The sequence below is a fragment of the Amphiura filiformis genome, chromosome 5 (genome assembly GCF_039555335.1).
Source record: "Amphiura filiformis chromosome 5, Afil_fr2py, whole genome shotgun sequence".
NCBI lineage: Eukaryota > Metazoa > Echinodermata > Ophiuroidea > Amphilepidida > Amphiuridae > Amphiura > Amphiura filiformis.
This window is the reverse complement of record NC_092632.1, coordinates 53,862,486-53,883,451: the sequence shown is the minus strand read 5'-3', so window position 1 is coordinate 53,883,451 and position 20,966 is coordinate 53,862,486. Positions and strand designations below refer to the sequence as shown.

The window sequence follows — 20,966 nt, the reverse complement described above, 5'->3', positions numbered from 1 at the left end:
AAAATGTAGGGTGGATGGGTCTCTAGCTATAACCCTGCCTGTGGATTACTGTATTTGACCTGGGTGCTTAAGTCATCCTATTTTTGGAGTTTGAGTGTTTATTAAAATAATGAAATGAAAGGCAAAATGGGGATTTCACTCATAGAAACATTCAAAATACAGTGTAGGGCCTATCTGAAGTCAAAATCAGTCATAATCATAGGTCACACGGTGTAAATGGTAAATTTATTTAAACATTTGTTTAATTTCAATTTTCATACATGCCAAAAAGGGTGAGGGAGGTGCTTCCACAGTATCAGTTGTCACTTGATATTGTTTGTAGGTGCGCTATTAGAGGAGGGTCACTAATTAGGTCGAATATGGTACTTGTACTGTAGAAGTGGACATTTTCGTGCCAAGCAGCTACTGTGATAGTAATGCTGGTTTTATATTCTCATGATGCATGATGCACACACATTTGCAGAAAAACAGACACAATCGAGGCATGTGATTGGCTGATACATCATGCCATTTGCGGCAGCGGCAAGTGGCAAATTGAAAGTATGATAGGGCATAACACTGAATATTTGTGTTGGTTATAAATTCTCATAACCCTGGTGTGAGGAAGCAGCTTAGAATTTTGAATTTTAGTGAGACAGTTCAAAATTGACAAAGCGCAAAAAATTAATTGTGTAAAAATGTCCACTTTTACACTTACCATACCTTGTGAAGTAAGCAGAGATGACACATGCACCTGATAACCTATTTATTTCCAATTTTATGTGGAATGATGCATTGCTGCAATATATGTCACTGCCAATTGTTAGATCACGGCTCTCAATCCTAGAAAGGCAATTCTGCATTAAAGTAGCAGCTCTTCTTCAAACTCAAACTGGTGTTAATTTTCTCACCTTTTCCTATTTTCTTAGCTAGTTTCTGGGGCAAATTTGACTCAGTCAGTGATACTAGCCAATAGCTGGATTATGTGGCTATGGTAGTATTGGGGTTAGAACTGGGCCAGCTTAGGGACATAACTGGGCCACTATTGGGCCAAAAGCAATGTTGAGCAAGAGCGACAAGCTATTGTGCAATAAGAAAAGGTGAGTCAGTATGGATATACATTGTTGTAGAGCTGTTACTAGAGCTAAAAGTTTCATGATTTTTCAACTTTTTAAACCCAATTTCATTTAAAACTATTTCGCCACAGGCACACGACCCTTGAGACGACATTGAAATTGGAAGTTAAAAGATGATAAAAAGGGTATCAAGTACAACGATCCTCCTACGTGTTCATCAGGTACAGTTGTGAATCCATACACATTTGATGATTAGGTCATATAATGCGTAGTTATGCATTTTATCCCTTGCTCACCTTCAGGAAGATTGAATCCGTCTAAAGTCTAATTATCAAGGTATTGCAATGCAGCGTATTTGAGGAATTATCAGTTATCTTCCTGGATTTCCCCGTATATTCAACTAAGCCAATGAAAATGTAACATGTTTATTAGGAAAAAATAAGTAGGGTGCAGTATAATAGCAACTTGTATGTGGTATGTAGGAGGGAATTACTTGTATTTGATTGGGGTCTTTGAGGGAGATCGTTTATTATCTCCGGCTTAGTGAATTATGTTGAGGAAGAAACAATGTGGATGAGATGTGAGGGATTGAGAAATCTACTTGGATTTATTTATTGGGTTGTAGATTAACTATTGACTGTATACTCCATTTGTGATGGAATAATGTGATCAATCAAAGTGTTTGTCACAAAAACTTACTTGTCATGAAACTGATTTTGAGATATGTGCCCAAATGACTTTGTGTTTAATTTCTTTTGGATTGTGTTGAGGTATTCCAGTTGAAATCGGTACACCTCCTATGTGTAGGAGATTTTAGGTCATATCTTCCATGGGGGTACATGTATATGGATTTCAACTGGAATAGTCCATTGTATTCACAATTAATGAACAAGAATGATTTAGGCAAGAAAGCTAATTTTGCCTTAAAATGTAGTAGCTTTGCTTATTTCTGAGGTGGATGCGTTATCATGGAAATCGCTCATTATGTTTGTAGGTGTAATGTATGATACAACACATGCTGAAATGTACATTGTACACATGTATGATTATGTGTCATCAAATCAACCTAAATCCTATAATCAAATGCACAGAGTGTAATGTCATAGCTTTATTTATTAAAATTAAGCGAGATCACATGTATAGTGATTTAAATTACCAAAAGAAATCCTCCCCAACACATGAATCAGACCCAATTCAGAGTTGCCACTGTCAATATTATTAACTAGAGGCACTAGCAGAGTCACACACATAATGTCGCTCAAAATTTCAGAATTTCAAGTCAAAATTGTAGGTCAAAAAAGTGGTATTTTTCTGCTTAATAAAAAATCCCTTAAAATGAAGGGTGACTTACCAATAGGTTCGTATTGACTTGCAGGTGAAGCATTCAAATGAAAAATGACATAATATTTTGATCATGGAAGAATGTGTTCTTCTAACATGGCTGTGATCATGCAAGGCTGTTGTTGTTGGTCTGGATTGGCATTTTGTGTCAAAATGTGAATGGAAAATACACAGTGCAGTGAACTTGAATTTTTTTTCTGTTTGAACAGTGTCACCATGAAGCACACAATTAACTGCACATTGTGCTACTTTCAAATGGTTTGCTAGGCTTCAGAAAAAGTTGCCACACATTTCAAAATTTGTCTCCTTTTCCAAATATCATAATATGTTGTTGTTGTTGTTTTAAAATGTGTGTATTAAAAAATGTGCCAATTTTCACAGTTAAAATTTGTGTATTTTGCCAATTTTCACAGGTATCACAAAAAGCTGTCTTGCCTTTTATTACAATAAACATGTTTTATGGTGAGGACAGAGGAAGTGAATTATAATCATGTGAATTCAATTTTCACCCAATATTAGGATTTTGGTGCACTTTTTCCTGTAAGTGTAACTGGAAATTGGGCTGCTGCCTCGCTAACATCTTGTTATGAGTAAAAAATGGCAATCTTGTTTCTCAATATTAAAATAAGGCAAGGAAGTGATGTTTAGAAACATAAGACGGATTATGTAGACATGGCAGATGAGTTATCTATAGAAAGCATCTTTCACACATAACCTGTTAGAATCGTGACTTTTATTAGTACCAAAGTATTGAAATGAAAGTGTATGTGAAAACTAATGAAATGTATTGTGTTTGAGGGTTAAGTCAACTTTCCTGTCACAATACCATTTAACCCTTAGTAGTTACGCACTGTTGGAATGGCATGCTTTTTAAAGTGTGCCACTTTAAAATATTAAAAGGGTGGGGGTTTAAACTTTGTCTGTAAAATTAAGTTTTACAAGGCGCAGCAAAAGTAAAACTCATTTTACCCATGCTGAGAAAATTAAGTACTGGTATACGTTTCGGCTGAGATCAGAGGTAATTGGTGTTGATTCGGATACAAATTCCAAGTGCATAGTAAAGAGTGACTTGTTTGATTGCCATCATGATTAGCAAAACAGTTTGTGTCATTGTCCTTTTTGGTTTTCTCTGTCTAAGGGTAAAGGGTGGATTGATATAAAATGGGAGTAAAATAAAAAGCGTGGGTTGTTTTAACTTTTAACTTTTCTTGAATGATAAAATTATTGTAGTTTCCAAGAAAAATTGCCAAACCTGCAAACCATATCGTAACATGCTTCCAGATGCAAATCTTCTAGGCTGACATACTATAATATGAATAGCTGTAATCGCAAGCACCGCACATGGTTCTCTTTTCGCTTCCCATACACCGGTAATGTCAACAAATCACGGACTTACACAGCGGCATGACGTATACGTATTGCATCTGTGCTAGTGACTTCAATGTATAGGCCTACAACTGCCGGAAAAAACATAAAGTGGTGAGGGTTCTGACTTTTTAAATAGAAAGGATGCCTTGGTAAAAAGGGTGCCACAAAAATAAAAGGTGAGAGTCTGAGCCCTCTTCCAACAGTGTTATACATAAAAGCCTGATTTATACTTGGATTTGCAAATTTGTGAATTTATCAATCTGTGAAATGGTTGATGCCAAGGCAATGATTTATTGTACTACTAGACTAATCTGTGTGATACATCATATTATTACAAGGTTTGTTGCTTTTTCACATCTATAAAGTAATTCTCTTGATTTTGCTTTCTTAGCGAAGAATTTAAAGTGTTTCTGGCAAGTGGATTAATATGGCTCCATGAATCCCAACTAAACAAAATTCCAACTTGAAAAGTTGATGGCACAATAGTTATTTTTTTTATTGTTGAAGTTGCATTATTGCAGTGAAAAGTGTGTTTGCAAAGCTGAGTATAAATCGGGCTATATTATGTTGTGTGTGCGCCTGATTCTTCAAATGCCCAATCAAGCCCACAGTTTGCCAGCTCCCACTCCCCCACAAGATCAAATTTGTTTTTTGATTGGAATCATATTGTACAGAGGCTTTGACTGAAGTATGTTGTCATTGTACTTTGTGATCTTACCAAGTGAACAATTTGTTGAGCAATATTGATCCTCGTTTCTCAGTTCAATATTTCGCACCAATTTAGAAAAATGCAATCCCATCAGAGGTGAACTATACGATATTATTTTCATGATACTGTAAACAAAATAAAACAAGATCACTGTGGCTATTTTGGTGGGATAACTCTGGAAAATTAATTTTAGGGATGTACCTTTGTACATGTACCACTGATTTTGCTGGAATGAGTTTTGTTCTTCAGTTCATTGGACTTTGACCAATGACCATACCTGAGATTTCACCCAAATAATTATACAGTCATCTCACTATAAATGGGCGTAGTAAGTAGAAGTGATTTTCCAAACGTGAATTCATTAGTAAATTTTAAGCAGAAGAATAAAAATGATGTTGAAATGAATAGATTGATGGATGGGTAATGTTAAAAACAGATGCCAGTGTAAATCATTAGTGTTTGTCTGTGACCAACATTGTAAGCCATGGCAGGATAGGCGTTCTTATTAATGGAATCACAAATTAAGGCATGTGGGATGGCAGGAGCCTTATTGTTCCAGTTTTAGCAATTTAACTAAAAAACGGCAGTGTAATTCTTTATATGAATACATTGATCTTATAGCAAACAAGTTGATAAGTGTATTTATATTTTTATAGATCTTTCGGTTCTTGAGTTAGGCCAATTGTGTGTTTTGGGCGTTTTCAATCTCCCGAGTAAAATCATGCACATCAGGGCAGAAATAATACCCCTTATACCAAGCCTTGGGATCTCCTTTGTAGAATCCATACCATTCCTGTTGTAAGTTATTCTGGGATGATGGTTTAGATTTGTCGCAATATTTCAGTGCAAACACCGCTAGGTCGTGCTCCCCTCTGACCCGCGATGAAGCTTCTCTGTATCCCTGCTTTTGTTAACAAATGTATTTTGGAGAAACTATCTCCAACTGATTTGTGATATAGCCATGAGATACATTACATGTGTGATGATGCACTCGTGAAAACATACCACTTTGAACAGTTCATGATGTATCACACAAAAATAACTCTACTTAGTACTTTCAGACTTTGTTGAGATGAGATTACAGAATATTTTGCTTGAGTTTGGATCCAGTGAAAGATCATCCATTTACCAGGTGTTGCTTAACTCAATCTAGTTCTTTAACAGATAATTATAAAGAGAAATAAAATTGATGCATGGTTAGTTGAGTGTGTCCTGGTTTTGTAATTATATGTTTGGCTCTCCTCATCATTATTTGCATCAAATATAGTTGGTAAAGAACTTGAGGTGATTAAATCGGCACAACAGTAGAGTTTGGAGCTCATTAGCGGCGGAGGTTTTCACCTCATTTAGAGTTTGCAGGCAGGCACGTATGGTCTTGATTTGGCTCTGAATGTTTGCAGCTGAGGTGTAATGAGTATTATCAAATATGAATGGCCCACTATGAGGTGCATTTCATGGAAAGTACAGAGAAGTATGGAGGAAGCAGTTAAAGGATGTTTAAAGTTGAATGAACCATTGGGATGGTAAGACGTCTGTTTAAGTGAAGCAAAGATACGTTTGGGAACTTCTTCAGTTAACTATGTTAATTTTTCATTTCTTTTTGGCTTATCTCGTTATGTTAAAAGCATGTTTGCCAAGTCTACGATGGCAAACAGTTCCAAGCTGTGGGAACATGTGGCTGTTTATAGGAAACATATTAACATTGGTTATAGGTTCAATTTTGCATGTTTAAACATAGTTGCCCTGAACGGTTCAAGCATAGTTCACATAGTTCACATGGTGTTCCTGGCACCTAACAGTAACAATGCCAACTTGAAAGGTTTCTGAATTTGACAACCTGAAAGGTCATAAGAAAATTGTTTCTTGCGCTAGAAACTAAAATACTGAAATACATAAAAAATATCAAACAAAATAAATTACCAGTAATGTGGTAACTTGACTATTAAAAAATTTAAATGGAATCAATTGAGGAGAGAAGAGAAGTGAAGAGAATGAAAGGGAAGAGAGAAGGGAGAAGGAAAAAGTGAAAAGGGAGGAGAAGGGAGAAGGGAAAATGGAACCCTACAGGGTGTATCAAAATTATTGGTACCCATTAGTATTGATGGTTATTGAAAACCCTTCTACTTCAAAATGCAACACTGAGTCTTCTATAAAATTATCATAGTTAATAGTTATATTAACTGTTTATGACATAAATCAACAAATTATATGGATCTTATGTTATCTTTTGATGTGGCAGTCATATCCATATCACTGGAAACTGATGGGTACCAATCATTTTGATACAGCCTGTATGTTTCATTGCTTAGTTTTTTCTGATTGGTTATAAATATTGCACATTTATTCACATGTATGTAAAAATGCCCTTACCTTCTGAAATCTAGTGAGTTTAAAAAAATAAATTTACTGGCTGTAGATACATGTTGTGCAGGTTTGTTGTTAATACAGTTTTTTTAATGATTCTTAGATGAATTTTAATAGATAATATTTAAATATACGAATCTTGTGATGTGACCTTTAATTGGCAGCTGCTTCTCTCATAGTGAAATGTGTAAATTAACCAATTGAATTTGAAAATTTGATTAATTGTATACAAATTGCTCGCAAATTGCTTAGGTAATCAATCAGGCAAGCAATGTTGGTAAATAGGGCTGTACAGTCAGCATCTGCTTTATTGATAATTGAATTGTCATTTGTGATGAATTTCTATGTATTCTTTGTTATTGAGGTCAATGAATGGTGAAGTCTGAAATAATTTCTGTTGATTGGCTGATGCTGCAGAAACCACTGGCTTCTAACACCTGGTGTCGCACTAGTGATATGAAATGAGTTGTGATGAGCATTAGAGATAATATCATATCATGGCTTGAATCATAAAGTCATGTTCACACAGTTATTACTCCTAGGTGTAAACTTCCGCTAACCATTCTAACAGCAAATAACAAATTGCACACATATTTCGCTTTATACTCTGAGATTGTGTGTCCACTACTCCAACCTACTACTCCGACCAACTTACTCAGTAGTCATGCTTCTGGTTGGAGTACGCAAAGTTGAAATACAAAAAGTAGGCCCGAGGGTTAGTAAGGGCTGCGTAACTTCTTTTTGACGAGCCATACTTAATCCAACCATCGTTAATACAGTCACTACTCTAGCATGCTACTCTGACTAAAGCTACTTCAACACTTCAGCCTGTCTTACTTCCGACTGTGTGAACGCGACTTGTGAGCATTTTGTGCCTGTCCGTCCATAGTGCCGCTCAGATGTGATAATAATGTAGGTTAGTTCAATCTAAGATTGTCTAGAATGCTTGATCCAATTTCATATTCCATTATAAGCATTAGTTGTGAAATAGATTGATTTGATCACCTTAAAGTTAGGGTGGCACTGCTTTAGCCAGCGCTTTTCACAGCTTATATATAATCGGATGACAATTTCATGTTGCATCGGGCTTCACAAGGTGAGCAAGAGGCTGGCTATGACGTGGTACTGATTATAAGTAATAGTTGTAAAATAAATTGATTTTTATCAGCTTCAATTTAGGGTGACTCTTTACCGGGGGAGGGGGGTCTTTATGGCAAGGTAGGGATGGGGAAGTGTGGCAGATTTGGGGTGCATTTTCAGGCTGTTGGTATAGATTTGGGTTGCAAAATTTTAGAACACTGGTTTCAAGATGGGGTGGTTTAAAAAAAAACCGATTCTCCCAAAATGTGAAAATTTGTCAAATGTTGTTTTTTTAGGACAATTTGCTTAAAACTTTAGTATAGTAGTATATTTTTTCCTCAGATTTTGTAGACCAATGTTTTTTTTTCCCAGCCATACAACAGTGTGGGAGAGCGTGGCGCAATGGTTAGGGTACTTGCCTTTAGTGCATGAGGTCCCGGTTCGATTCAGGCGGTGGCGATTTGCTGGGATATTGACTTGGAAAAAAAAAAAAGTCTGAAATTAATTGGCAACTTCTGTAGATTAAATTCAGACTTCCGCTCTCCCCATGGTACATTTAGAATTGGGTAAATGAATCATGAAAGTACTCCGTCCTTCGGAGGGGACGTTAAGCCGTCGGTCCCGTGTACAGAGAGCCATACCTGTACATGTATCTCGCAGCCAGTTTCGAAAAGAGTAGGGTGTTAGCCCCTGACTGTTCCCAACCCGTCCCGGTGTTCAAATGGACCCCAATGGAAATAAGCTTCAATAGAGGCTTTCTTGGGTTATCCAGGGTTGTCAAAACCCGAACAAATCAAATCAAATCAAACCCCTATACCATTTTACACCCTGATGTGGCAGTGACGTCAACAGGTTAAGGCAGCTGTTTCAGGTGTAAATCTATGCGGCGTCTTAAAACGTGTGCGTGTATACGCCAGCGCTTTGAGCGAACGCTAGTGATTTGAACTTGTGCCTAATGAAATATGTACTGATGTCACTGCCACATCAGGGTGAAAAATGGTATACCCAATCCAAAATCAAGACCCACTCCTATGGGCATATTTGGTGAACAAATACTTTTTCCGAAGCAAAACCAAGACAGGAACAGTCAAACATATGCCCCTTCCGTTACTGCTATTCTATATTTTGTCCCAGTTTATGTGATCAGGTGGTATAAGATTCTCAGAATTAGGTTGGGTCAGATAAACAGAAGCTTGGTTGGAAGATATCTGATCGGGTTGGTGTACATAGGGTCGCTATCTATGTGGAGATTAAGTGAAGAAATAGCCCTTGGTATTATGTAGTTAGTGAATGTATTAGATATCTGGTGATGAGATATTACCCTATTTTCCAGGAGCAGGCAGGGGCAAGTCTTTAAATGGGTTCACATGGCGCTGTAGGCATATATCTATATAAATGATGATATATTTAGATGAGAAAATTGAGGAAGATAAAGTATTTAAAGTTCTCTTTTGATGTGAGGCTGAACACATTAACCATTGACATGTTTCCTCATACTGTTGTAAAAAGTGGTAATTTTCGTGCATTTAATCTCAATATGCCAATTTAGAACCACTTCACTTGTTTTTAAATCCACAATTTTTTTTTAGTTTTGTACAGAGGCCTATGCTGCTAAAATACCCATTTTTAGGTCGCCCAAAAGAAAAGACCGTATGGTATCACATTAGTTGTGATTCTCTGTTAAAGTAAAACAAAACAAACAAAACAAAATCGACTGACCGATCCTATTCTAAATTTTCATTTAATAAGGGCAATTTTTGCTGAACCATGAAATGGTATCAGCCTATATTAGTGTATGTTACTACATGTAGGTTCCTAGGTTACTAACTAACCATTTGGTCTAAAAAAGGTATGATCCTCTACATCTCACATCTACCATAATATACTGCCAAAGGTCCATGGTTCAGCTATGGTGCGGTAACCGCTCTAGTTTGCTTAAATAAATACTGTGTAACAAAAAAGTCATGCTTTTTGCTCAGGCAACTATGAATTTAAAACCGCAAAAATTATTTTAAACCACACGCTTCAATCAGTATGTAACTGTTTCAAACAGTGAATAAATGAAACCACAGAACTGTTCAGAACCATTCAGAAGTCTTTGCAATCATTATGTTGCCATTTTATACAGACATATGACAGATTGCTAGGTTCTTCGGATCATTGCAAGTTAGATGATGATGTTAATGCTATGCATGCTAGCCGTAGTCTTCAACATAAAAAGTCTTAAGTTTTGAAATATTTTTTCAAAATATCAAAAGCTATCTTAAGAATCAATACTACATTGCAGGCTTGTTTGTACTCATTTTAATAAATTTTACATGCTGATTACAAATATGGTCATGAAAATTTACAATTCTGAAATATTTTAATTAATGTGAAACTTGTTGTCTGCAATCGACACCCACGTGTAGAAAGTTATAAATAAAAGCAGCTTATATCATACACAATAAATGAACTTGTTACCTTTTCAACTTCTATAATGTGCATGTGAAATGATATTATTAAACTTTTATGTGATAAATATAGTATTGGTAATCGTTGGCAAGGAGTTAATCAGGTAGACATGCTTGGTAACGGATAAACAATTTAGTCAAGGTACCTCTGATATGAAGTGATATTATTCAAAGTTGAATTTATTGCTATGTATGAAGCAGATAAAATTTAATCTTCGTATGTATGCTTTGAACCAAAACACTACCTGGATCAGAATTATACCAAAAGTCATAATTCAATTTGACTTCCTTCGGAGAGAAAAAGTGTGAAAGAAAGCATGTGGCAATGGAAATTACACATGTTTCAAATGGTGATTTCTGTCACGAGTTCCCATTTTTTCAAAATAATTGGACCATTTGTGGCTCAGTGATGATGTAATTGTCTCACTCAATTTCTGGTTAGTATTATGACCCTCCCCCGGTTTGGGCCTGCAACTCCTTTTGGGGTTGCGACCCCATGGTTGTGAACTCTTTATATGTGTTCGTCAAGCTATACACATGATAAGAACTGATGCCAAGATCTAGAACCTGTGTCTTAGGCTTATACAGGACAATGCGGAAATGTTACGTCAATTGAATACTTGTAAGTGAAACTTGAAATGTCAAATGACAGAGCCATGTGGAGATGTGTCATTAAGGTGAATTAATAGTGTGTTGATAATGAAATATAAGACATCTGATTTCTAGTCAGACTGACAGTGAGCCAGTTTAAAGGGACTTCCACATTTTCGTGATCTCGGTGGACCAGCACTTTTTACACACATGTTTTTTTCTTCATTTTTTCATGTTGGTTAATGTTTTACATAACAGTAAGTTCCCCCTGCAATGAATAAGGCCATGGATAATAAACTGTAGCTCAGACCCACTGATGCAATATGAACTATTCCAGTTGAAATCCATACACCCCCTATGAAAGACATGACCTTAATCTCCCACACAGGGCATGTGAATTTCAGAAGGGATTACCTGAATGGGTGACTCCATTTAAAATATACACCCCTGTGTGGGAGATTAAGGTCATGCTTTCCATAGGGGGTGTATGGATTTCATCTGGAATAGCCCAATATTTTGAGGCTTTTCAGAGAAACAATAAGAAGTCAGTAGATAGAGATATTCCACATGCATACAAAACTGCAATTTCTCGTAAAATTGACCTCCGTATGAATCGTATATCGATTTTCCTAGAAGTAACTTTGATCATTCAAGTACTGGTACGTGATTTCGTCAATAGATGGTTCACTAACAGTGTCCCAGACAGTGATGGACGGCAAAATAAATAAATAAAATGAAATATAGTCACAACCGGCCCACTGTATTTTTGGAGCGACAGGGAAACCGAAGCAAGCAATTAATTTTTCACAGCCTATTAAGCTTGACACGACTTTCATGTTGAAAACACGAAAAACTTAGAACTGCAATTTTAATTCACTGGCTAAATAAAAAGACGTCCCTTTAATGTTTTAAACAGTAGAACCATACAGAGCGTTGACACTAGGCTAGACTTTGAAAACAAGACCATTGTGTAATTGTCTATGCTACCTGTAATGTGAAATAGGAAATTACTAATTGCCTTCATTTGCTATCTGTTGATCTTTGAACTCAATTTCATAGAGGCAATTTCTCACCGAAGCCAAAATTCTTGTCTAATATCAAAATTTCACAAATTTTAGTTGTAATTTATAAATGAAGTCAATTATTTCTAATGGGGAAATTGCTAATTGACTTCATTTTAATGCTATCAGTTGAACATGTAATTTTCATGATCGCGTTTTTCACTGTGAAATAATTTGAAACATTATAGGCTCTTCTTATTTTCAAATTTAACATCAAATTTTAGTAGTTTTTTGTCTGCAGACCTTTAGGCTATAGTCAAGATATATTTTTGTGTATTTTTTTATATATAAAAATGAATGTGGCTTGAAAATATTTAGTGTCACAGTTGTCATGAACATTACAACTCACATATGACGTGGAGTTATGAAGTGAGTCATTGAGAAATATGGCTATCAAGTTGATACTGTTATTTAAAAAGTGGAAACTTTGTGCAATTAATTTTTCGCACCATGCTAATTTTAAATTGTTTCCCTTGTTTTTAAATTTGCGATTCTAAATTTGCTTGATACATTGACCTGTACAGTACACATAAGGAATATATTTGTGTGTTATTATCTTAGCGGAATCAGTGTGGAACACACAAAAAATAAATGTAATGCAAAAATTTCCACTTTTATGGTATATTTTGTTATGAGTGACCTCTTTTGACTGGGAAATATGGCACATGTGACATGTATTATAAATAGATGTCTTTTGCACTTCCAGGTCTATATTAACAGTAACATGGTATCATTTATGATATAGGAAATGTTGCTGCATGAAGGCTATGAATGATAGATTGTGTTGAAAATGAGCCGCCTTGAAATTCCCCTGGAAACAAAACTTAAAGTTTGGGGAAGCTGATCATCACGATCATGTCTGTGATGGTTTATTTTGTAGCATGGGGTTCAGGCTTCTTACCTGCAAGCTGCAAAAATTGTATTTTTTTGTTTTATGGGGAGGGGGGCTGAAACAACAATAACAAAGCAAATAAACTAAAATAGAAGAATACCTATGTTGGAATTGGAACTAAAACAGAAGCATATCTATGCTGGAAATGTATAAATTTCACAGCAAGTTCAACTGCAAGAGTATATAAGCCTAGTTGGTAGACAAATTGAAAGTTGATTTCCCAAATGAGCTTTACTGACTTGAGCTGATCAGATCATCATACATGGAATGATACCTGTTTTTCAATTATAACGTAAGAAAGTTGTTGCTTCAGTGAGAAATATATATGAATATGATGAGCAACTAGAATTGAATTCATCCAGGCAAATACAAGAATGAGTGACCTGATCTAATAGAGGGAAGTTGCTGCATTGGAAAGAAACACTGCATCATGGAGTAATGGCCTTTAGTCAGTTCTAGACCAAATTTACCAATTTTGTTTTTTGTCAAGGCTAACCTAGGCATTAACAGCAGACTAAAGTCCGATTCAGACTCCATATCATAGCGCGATGCGATTATTTCAAAACTGAAATCTAAGCCAGGTTTTTTGAGCTCGGTGGTGAAAATTCTCATCGCACGGTGTAAATTTTGTCAGCGATGAGAGTTAAAATTTGAGTCTTTGCATCGCGATGCAATACCACGGTAGTGCACGCGTGTGATTGGATGCTGGAAAATCTGGGTTGGCGGAATGACCATAAAAAGAGATGCAGACCCCCACATGCTTTTAAAACATTGTAGCATCGCATGATGAAATCAAAATGTACAGTCTAATTTCATTGCGCGATGCTGCAATATTTTAAAAGCATTGCAGCTCGGGGGGGTACTTAGTACAAATGGCCAAGGGACGTATTTTCGGTCTCTTTTTATATCAATGACCCCTTGTTTTTTGAAAAATAGCCTAATTTTGCCTCAATCTAGCTAAAATTTGAAATTTTCCAAAATATTTTGGAAAAATTTGTAAAAACTAAGACAATTTGGGTTAAATTTTGCCGAAAATTTTGAATTTTGGTATATCAATGGGTCCAAATTTCTTGTAAATTTGGTAAATTTATGGGTCCACTTCTTTCAAATTCTCAGCGGCACACCCTACCAAAATCAAACTTGAGTACCCCGGATTGCAGCATTGCATTGCTCTGCGATGTGGAGTCTGACTCAGACTTTACACTGAGAGGCTGGCACCAAGATTGTTATTAACCATGTTTACCTCCTGCTTGAAACTATGTAAGTCCTGGTTTGGAGCTACAGGTGCTGATAGGGGGAAATTTCAAATTCCTGCAGAGTATGGTAGAAATGATCCTCTGTGAGACACCATGTTGGGCCTTGGAATTCTGTTCAATATAAACCAATATGGTAGTTTGCTTCAAGAATTGCCTGATATTCACAAGCTCATCATTCAATTATAACTAATATCATTGTGTCTTTTCTGCATTTCTTTTCTTCCAGCTTGATGATAAGCCAAAATCAAACCAAAAAGCCCTCCAGTCAGTGGACAAAACCTGGCAGAACTTTGACAGTAAAACATATATTGATAAGACCATGGTGAAACCTGGTGGAGATGCATATTCAAGGAACAAATTTAACCAAGTAGAGAGTGACAAACTCAAAGTGGACAGGGATGTTCCTGACACAAGGCATTCATCGTAAGTTGAAAATATACATGTAATTGTTGTATCACCTTGCCTTTACATTACACTTTACATTTTACTTGTAATGTTATGGTAAATCTGCCAGTTTGGTTTTGCATTCAATGGTAAATAGTGTAGCACCAGAATTGATCAGCAAGAGCCAAAATTAAAAGATAATTTGCATCTTTAAGCTTGAGCATTGAGTATGACGAAGGCAGCATGCATAGCTTTGTGTGCATTTTCAGCACGACATGTTTTTTTTTTTTCAAATGGGGTTACCCGAAGGGTTGACTCCATTTGAAATATACACCCCTGTGAGAGATTCCATAGGAGTTGTATGGATTTTATCTGGATAGCTCAATGTGGGGGACAAGATTCAAATCTGTAATAAAGTTTGCTATTGTTATCCAAGGCAATTCACCCATTGCATGGTTCTGCCAATGTGCGAGGAGAACCTCAATCTGACAGCATATATGAATGGGGGATCACTCCCATTGTGGCCTGTACACCATCCGCGATAATCAACTTTTGAAAAGCACCCTAAACAAGGATTTAACCCTTGGCTAAAACAATACCCTAAACAGGTGTTTTCACATTCCTTGCATCAAATTTCATACCCTAAATTTCATTTCCGCGTATTAGCAATTGCAATTTTGCTACCCTTTTTTCCAATATTTCATGTTTTTGACACCCTAAACGCGTTAAGCGCGTATCGTGCCTACCCACGAAAAACTATCCTTTTTACACATTTTCATTATCGCGGATGGTGTACAGGCCACAATGGGAGTGACCCCCCATGGGAATTGAACCAGTCGTATAACATTGTGTCAATTCACATCATTCACGGGATCATTCATAACAGAAAGTAAGTAGAATTATCTGATCATAGTTTCTGCAAAAGGATGGACAAAATATCATCACAGATAAGAAAGATTTGATTGGTTTTTGCATACGGTACACCAGTCAAGTGATGTAGCCAGGTTTTTGGAGCTTAATGTTTTGACCATAAATACATACATGAACACAGTGAGTGAGCCTTGTACATTCATGACGATGATTTATTGAATTCTAAAGCTTACTGCAAATTACTTTAAAAATCCGGAGAACTGGTCAAGTGGCACAATTTTTGTTTGAACGCATCACTTTGCTGAAGGCCACCAGAAATGCAGCAGTGCTTCAGCAGCAGCAGCACATTTGCAGCAGCAGCAGCATATAAGTAGGGATAACCATCAAAATTTCATGTTGACCCTATTGCTACAAAAGATTGTTTTCTGAGTAGAACTAATCAACAGAAGTATTTTGGTGGTTAAATGGTCAAAATCGGTCAAAAACTTTTCAATTATGAATTATCAAAGTTTCCCATTCTGACCGGTCATTGGAACGAAATAAAATGACAAGGTCCAAAAATAGCAGTTGGGAACAAAATTGGCATAAGCATATATTTACCTTTATATATTTCTTTATTTTAACATATTTGCAAACATGAAACAAGCATATTGTGAAAGTATCAAAGGGGTTTCTTATGAAATGGCACTTAACTAGTCACTGGCATAACTTATTTTTTCAAACCAAGGCATTGAAATCATGCATTTAGAGGACATTTGCCAAAAATCATCCAAGATAGCCGATATGGCACAAAATCAAAATTGCACTAAGTAGGTGAACTTTTTTTTTATAACCATGATTTTCAATGTTATTGGGGTTAATATGACCAATTAGTAGGTGTATGTAAACAAAATCTTAAGTTTTGAAGGTCATTGCTTCATTCTCAACAATAGAGATTATCCTCATCATGCTCATGTGTATTCCTGTAGTATTCCTCATTCAAACCAAAGTAGCACTCAATACATTATGAGTATCTTTGTTCAAACCAATTCAATGCTTGACCTCGGAGTTACCTGCATGACTATCGCGGGCTATTTTGAAACAGTTATGGTTGCACATTCAGGTACTTCTTTTGAAAGTCCTAAACAAGGTATAGCCAGCAGCAAGTTGTAGATGTTATAGGCCTAAATATAAGAAAACGTTTAGGGTTAAGATCAGGTGAACAATACATCGAATGAGCACGAAACTTCACATTTATGTTCAGAAAGGTGTCTTCTTAACATGATTTGAAAGGAATATAAAAATTCCAAAGGGAAGCTGGTGATTTAATTTGTAACTCGAGATCTACTTGTTCAATTTTTTAACCTTTTTACAGAGGGTATGATAGAGGTATTACTGGCAACTCTGCCAAATTACAGCTCAGTAGGCCACGTTTTTCACCTGATCTTACTGATTTGAATATTTTGTGCCATTCTTGAGCAGTGCTAAACTCAGCCACTGGCAATTAAGCGCACTGTGGCGATGGACCAATTTTGACTCGCACTTACAGAAAAACAAAATAAGTTATGTTGCTGTAATTTGCAAGATAGTTACAAAATATAATTGGCAGTAACTTCCCCAAATTTTACAGAAAAATATTGAAAAATAAAAGAATGAGATCAATTTAGAAATGTATGTGCAAGCAGTGCACAGTTGAGCTCCCTGCATGTCTATGGGAGTGGTCTAATCAAGTTGATGGTTCATTGGTCATCCCTAATATAAGCAACAACATCAATATAAACTATAGACAAATTGATTAACAGCAACAGCATCAGCAGCAATTGCAACAGGTACAGAAGTTGCTCACTGTTGGCCAATCAGCCAAGAGTTGTGGTTTGATATATTCATCCCACACAAACTGTTATAAAAATTGTATTTTAGCAACAAATGCCACCAACTTTTGCCAACTGAGAGGGTGTAATGCTGTTGCCAAGTATTGATCAGCCAATCAGCAGCAAGTTACATAGTTATTGTGTGATTTATGCTTGAAGTAAGTGTAGCTGGGAAAAAAAGCCTTTATAATTTTCCCCTTAACTCCGTCTGCATATACCGGGTGTCCCAAAAAAGGTTACATGTAGATTTTTGAAAGTAATCTAGGTTAATGTTAACAAGTATATATATCCTTTTCATGACATAATCTATGTACCCTCTACTAGCACCCATGTCAATGTCAGGTTCAGAACTTGTGTACTAAGCCCGCATTCCATGCATTCCTGTTCATTATACCACCGTCACAGCCACTGTGCATTTGGCGGGGCAGTTGAGTAGTCCAACCATAGCATGGCAGATGCAGTATTTTATTCTGATAAACAAAGAATAAAACTTGTTATGTTTTATTTACAAGAGTTCAGTTAGAAATGTAAAAACAAACGGCTTCGATTTCAAGTCAACAAAATCCAAACATGACCTAAATCCAAAAGATTGATATTCATTTCACTACATAATGACAGAAGATACAGCGTGCAGAACTGCTTTCACCAAAAACGTGTTCTTCTCTAATGACCATCTTCCTTTATTTGTTACCACCAAGAGTCAAGAAGCTCTAAAATTGATTTATTTTCAGTGTCCAATATTAAATCTTTTAATAGGTTTCTTTTTTGCAATGAGTTCAACAATGAAAAATAAGAGAAACATAAAAAGTAATAAAAAAAATCTGACAACAAAGGTGTGTTTGTGTTCAACTTTCGTTGTGCGATATTTTGATGGTTAGCCACTCTTGACACCCCTGTCATCTTGCGCCCATAAGTTAAGTTGCTTTTAAGATACGGAATTGAAACTTAGCAAACTGTTACAAGAAGGATGAATAAGTAATATCTGAAAAAATGACATTATTTCGTTGTACCATCACAAAATGCGGTTCATTTTCTACATGTAACCTTTTTATGGGACACCTTGTATATAAAAGACAAACTTGTTTCTGACTGATTAAGACTTAAGGTAAATCCTTGCTTTTTGTTTAAGGGGGTACTACACCCCTCAATAAATTTGTGACTATTTTTGCATTTTTCTCAAAAACACCCTGGTAACAAAAGTTATGTATATTATAGGGGCAAGGAATCCGATTACTACACTGGAATTTCAGTGACCCAAGACAAGCGGTTCAACACTTGTGATAGAAAATGAGGTACCGCTAGGATGTACCTCATTTTCCTATCATATTTACTGAACCGCTTGTCTTGATTCACTGAAATTTCAGTGTAGTAATTGGATTCCTTGCCCCAATAATATACATAACTTTTGTTACCAGTGTAGTATTAGTTTTTGAGAAAAATGCAAAAATAGTCACAAATTTACCACAGGAGTGTAGTACCCCCTTAATAGTAATCATTTGATTCATTTCCAAAATGTCAAATTTCTGGATCAAGGTAAATCTTTACATTTAAAAAAAAAATCAGACTGAAGTAATTATCTGTTAAATTGTTCTAGATTTTGAGGCATAAAATCCCAACAGAGGTTTTGGTCCAATTATTTTCCCAGATTAGATTTCTTTATGGTTATATCACTTCACACCTCCACAAGCAAAATATTATTCTTGAATTTAATGTATGTCAAAAGCTTAATACAACTTTACTCCTGAGGCAAATGAAATGCAAGATATAATAGCTTACAAATCCTTGTAATCATGGTTTGATTAGTTGAAAATATTGCTCCAATTCTATTCTACGCTTCTATAATCCTCATTATGAAAAAGCATTAATGTTTCATTTGCCAGACTTGTTGATGCAAAGAATCATCAATAATGAAGATTTTTTGTTGCCTCTGGACAAGTTGATTTTAGGGACTTGCATGCTTTTTACCACAGGCTAATAATGGTATTTTGATTCTGGTCTGTCTCAGGTAGGTATCCTTCAGAGAAGATATCTTAACCCTTCCCAGAATCCTTTGCAACATGATACATCCCCTCATTTCATCAAATGACACTCCCATTACTTCCCTTTGTTTTCATTTTGCAAATAGACTGGCGAAACATGGGTCGATAGTCAAGAAATAAACCCAGTTTGCAAGATCTGGATGTGCTTTGTTCATTCAGGTAGTCACTATCGACACAGGTTGCACTAGTTAGCAAATGAGTACAGGAAATTGAAATGGAAGAAATGCATTATGGGATGTGTAAAATCTTCTCTGTAAACTCAATGTGAACAAAATTATAATAACCATATTCAGACTGGCATGAATCTTCAATGGTTTGAACCTGTAAATGTAGAGATGAAGTTCTAAGTAACTTTTGAATGTTGGCCACATGATGGTTTAATACCAGCAGAAACCGCTCAACCAGTTGCGCGTGCAAGGGGGGGGGGGGCAGTGCTCGCCCACTTATGTCAATCAGTCAGTCAGGGAAATGCACCTAATCAGGCGAACATTGGGGAATTAGCTATTATGGCAAACACATTTTTGAACAGTTGGAGGGATTAATACCTGTGCCCCCCCCCACTTTTGAAAACTTGCGGACGCAACTTCCCTCAGCTACTGAAAGTGACTTAACATGTGCTTTTGGTGTAGAAATGGGAATTGACTAATCGCTATGTACAATGGACCACTGAATAAAACTCGCTTTTCTCGCTATGCTTCGCAAGTTCAGGATTTTTTTGGGTCAGCCTGTGACATCTCAGACTTTGACCCACATCAAACCCCAAAGAGGGGGTTTCGTTGAACAGAGAATCTCTGTTCAACGAAACCCCCTCTTTGGGGTTTGATGTGGGTCAAAGTTAAAACCTCTATATTTCACTTGGAGTGTCAAATCTCTAAGTACAATCGCACGGGTCAACCCCCTGATTGAACCTTCAAAGGTTGTGAGCTGCCTCTGACTGTGTTTGTTTCCCATGTGAACACAGCTAATGTTGTTCTCTGTGAATACTTTGTGTTTGGCAACTGTATAAATACGATTTAAGGAGAAACTCATCATGTGAGGTTGGAAAGGGGTTTGTAGCCTCAATGTAGGGAATGTTTCTAAAAGATACTTTGATATATCAAAACAATAATTAATTGAGAAGATGGTAATTTTAATTGTGTTTTTTTCATTACTTCAAATATGCTATGTCCTTGGAGAATGGAGGAAAAATAAACTTCTTTTACTTTGCAGAGTTTTAGAATTGCTGGATTTCTATTGGGCTATTACAGAAATTAACGGCACCTACCCTATAGAAGACTTGGGATTCCCAAAATATTTTTTTTTTTTTTTTCGAGGTTAGATGTGTCAAATTTGTCTTCTATAGGGTATGTACCTTTTATTTCTGGAAAAGCCCATACAGAGCAGGGTCACGTGACACAAAACTTGGGACGCTGTGAGAGGTTGCATATCAATCTTCTGTCACAGTTCAATAACAGAGATGCAAGAGTGAAGCTAAAGCAGCAGGCAGAGTTGGGGGTATGAGGCTATTATTGAGTTAGTTTCCAATATTCTAATAAAGTTTGGTTATTTCTTCATCATGTAGGCCTTAATTTACACGAAATTAGGATTAGGGTTAGGGTAAGGGTTATTAGAAGGATAATGGTTAGGTTTGGGTTCGGATTAGCGTATACGAAA

At 36.2% G+C, this 20,966-nt stretch overlaps 1 protein-coding gene across 1 annotated transcript in view; it reads left to right on the top strand.

Moving 5' to 3' along the window:
* The window catches only part of LOC140153364 (polypeptide N-acetylgalactosaminyltransferase 2-like), a 280,543-nt gene that overhangs the window by 36,493 nt on the left and 223,084 nt on the right, over window positions 1–20,966 (top strand). Inside the window, exon 2 of the mRNA XM_072176095.1 lies at window positions 14,397–14,593. Within this exon, the coding sequence (XP_072032196.1) occupies window positions 14,397–14,593 (197 nt within the window). The remainder of the gene's footprint in view (window positions 1–14,396; window positions 14,594–20,966) is intronic.